The sequence below is a fragment of the Plectropomus leopardus genome, unplaced genomic scaffold, assembly GCF_008729295.1.
Source record: "Plectropomus leopardus isolate mb unplaced genomic scaffold, YSFRI_Pleo_2.0 unplaced_scaffold27417, whole genome shotgun sequence".
NCBI lineage: Eukaryota > Metazoa > Chordata > Actinopteri > Perciformes > Serranidae > Plectropomus > Plectropomus leopardus.
Window position 1 is genome coordinate 1 of NW_024629843.1, and position 3,007 is coordinate 3,007.

General features: G+C 48.5%; 1 protein-coding gene across 1 annotated transcript; it reads left to right on the forward strand.

Moving 5' to 3' along the window:
• Positions 1 to 1,695: 1,695 nt before the first annotated feature.
• Positions 1,696 to 2,347, forward strand: LOC121937766 (homeobox protein Hox-B7a-like; the record flags this gene model as incomplete). Its single annotated transcript, XM_042481088.1, has 1 exon — positions 1,696 to 2,347. A coding segment is annotated over exon 1 (573 nt), but the record flags the coding sequence as incomplete, so codon positions are not given.
• Positions 2,348 to 3,007: the final 660 nt, after the last annotated feature.

Below are 3,007 nucleotides of genomic sequence, written 5' to 3' on the forward strand. Positions count from 1 at the left end.
ATTTATTTATATATTTATTCATTTAATGTGGTGAGTCCCTCAACCTGTGAAAATGCAAAATTATATTCGTCCCCCCACGTGCGCGGTCTGCTTAGTGGGATCTGGACATGATGTTCCAACTGCTTGAGCTCACAGCAGGGGCATGACACTTGCGATTTTTGAAAGGGGAAATGGCACCGCAAGGACGATATGTTTTACGCACTACGCATCTAAGCTTCTCACGTATTTGGATAAAACAAAAATACATATAAAAGGCATGAATGAGCAAAGCTGAAGCACGCACACATAGGCTCACACAGTTCTTTCCATCTTTGTGGATTTGACAAATAAACAAACCCTCCCTTTCTAAACATTTAATTGCTCCACAACCTTCTCTTAAAAGGTAAAAAAAAAAAAAAATGCATTTTTACGCACGCATGACTCTGGCCTGTTAAACATTACACTGAGCGCAGAGATTGTATTTTGTGTGGCGGGGAAAGGTCAACGTCACGGCTACGGATCTAAGCACGGACCCGACCACCTGCTCGCTAGGTGAGTCTCCTTTCCCTGCGGGGGTGGATCTAGTGCCAGATCAGTCAAAGCTGATTTATCCTGAATGGCCTCAAGTGTGCAGACGCACCGGCACTTATACCAGCGGTTATGATAACATGCACTTTTTCTTGTTCCCCTTCTTCTTTTCTTTTAGGAATTTGTAATGGATTGAGTTTCTCCTCTTTAACATCCAACATCAAGCCTCGCTTGCTTCCAACACCCACTCAGGTTTCTGGTTGTGTTTGTCTAGTTTACAGCTCTAATATTTCAAGAAACATGACACAGTGCTCTGAAATATTAACCTGCAATTCTTTATGTTTGGGTTATTAGTTGAATTAAAGTGGAGTGGGGCCTCTTGTAGCCGCGGCAGCTGCAATCTTTCATTGTGAGCGTTATTGCAGAATGATTTTTAAAGTGACACGTCTGACTGCTTCCGTAAACGTCCCTCTTTTATGTAATGATGTTCATACCGTTTTCATCTATTCCTCTGCCTGCAGTGACTAGTCGGCGGTGACACACAGAAGGCCACTCTTGGAGCAAACAACAGTGTGTTTTGTTCGGCTGTGTGGGACCCTTTCATCTGCATGTGTGGTCCTTAAAAAAGAAGGAGTTGAGGATAAGAAGACATTTGTGGAAAACGGGGAAATCCAACTCCTCCTTTAGGCTCCTCGGCAACTTTACGTACGAGCCTAAAGCCATTCCATCCCAATCAATATCACATCTGATGGTGTTTTCTGGTTTTCCCTTCCAGCCCAGCAAGCACACAGCAAAGATTTAAATTTGTGTTGGATGTTTGTCAGCCTCAGCCGTTTTTTTTCGGCTGTGCACGCGCTTTGGTGTTGGTGATTAGAGGACACGTTCCGAGCTGCTGAGTATTGATTGTTTAGCATAGATTGTTGTGTGTGTGTGTGTGTGTGTGTGTGTGTGTGTGTGTGTGTGTGTGTGTGTGTGTGTGTGTGTGTGTGTGTGTGTGTGTGTGTTACTCTCTTTTGTGTGTTTGCAGCTAATATCTACCACGATAATATCGCATCCAAAAGGAAACCCCGGACGGCCATTGGGCATCTTGACATCACATGGACCCGAGGTCACGTGGTCCGCGAGGCAGAGGGAGGGGAGGAGAAGAGCGGGGTGGGGTGATTTTTTTGTGTAAATCTAGACAGTAATGCCCCGCCGATAATTCACGGTGCCTCGTAAAAAGTCGGCATTAAAGCGCCCCGGGCCTACAAATCACCGGCGCCAAATTATGAGTACGCTCGACTTCACCAACGCGCTGTTTTCCAAATATCAACAAGCTGCCGCGAGCCGCTCCGCTCTGCTCCTTCGAGACTCTCCAACGTATTCCTTCCCGTCTTCCTCTGCTGCTCCTGCCGTGTCTTCTTCATGCGCGCTCGTGTCCAGCGGATATCACCTTCATGTCTTCAATAAGAGAGGCGTCGGGGAGCTCCCTCCCTCCCCCTTTTCTTCATCTCCTTCCTCCTCCTCTCTTGCCCCCTCCTCTTCTTCCTCAGCGGTCTGTTTGTCTCTTTCGGGACTGAACCGGAGCAGCGGGAGTATCCAGCCGTGCGCGCAACCTTTCAACCCCGCCCAAGTGCGCACAGGGGGGGGTTATAGCGCGCAGGGAGCCGGCTCACTGAGCTCCTCTCTGCAGGGGTGCGCCGCGGAGCGGTACCCCGGTCAGTTGTGCTCGGTGACTAGGCTCCCTGAGCCGGCCTGCAGGAGGCAGAGTTGCCCGGAGCAGCAGCAGTTCAACGAGAAGGAGCTGCGGATTTACCCCTGGATGAGGAGCTCAGGTGAGGAGTGGGAGGAGGTGGTGAGGGTGAGAGAGTAATGAGAGTTGATGAAATGATTTGTCGGCCTTCACAGGTGAGTTGGAGGGGGGGGGCAATAATTACGTTAAACGCTCTTTAAACAGTTGGCCCGGTTGCGCAGCGGCCACTGGCGGTAGCTGAACTATGCCTTTCTCTCTTTTTCTCTCTGTCACTTTTTTTACAACCTCCCTCTCTCTCTTTGCTAATCTTTTATGGCTCTGCGACCTCCATAAAACCATAATTTAAGACTTGGTGAATATTCATTAGGTGGTATTGTATTTAAGGAGGGGTGGGGGATAACAGGGGTGGCCAGAGTTCCCAATTTCTCAAATTGTTTGAAAGTGAAGAAAACCTCCAAACAAAGTCTTCTTCCATTCCCGGTGCTCAGTTATCGCTCATATCCAGTGTTTGGCTCCGCTCAGCTCAGCCTCTCAGTCCTGATAGTCTTGTGTTTGTCTGTCAGTGCTATCTGGCCCTCTGAAAGCCCATTGTGCTATTGTACTGTCACCACAATCCGCTAATACTATAAACACTATAAATTAGCAGATGGGTTTGATCTCTGAATGCCTGCCCTTTCCCCCGATTGTAAAAGCGGCTTTGTGAGACAGCAGCCGGCTGGATGCTGAATGGATGCGGGGCCTCGGAGCCTCGAACAACAACAAACACAC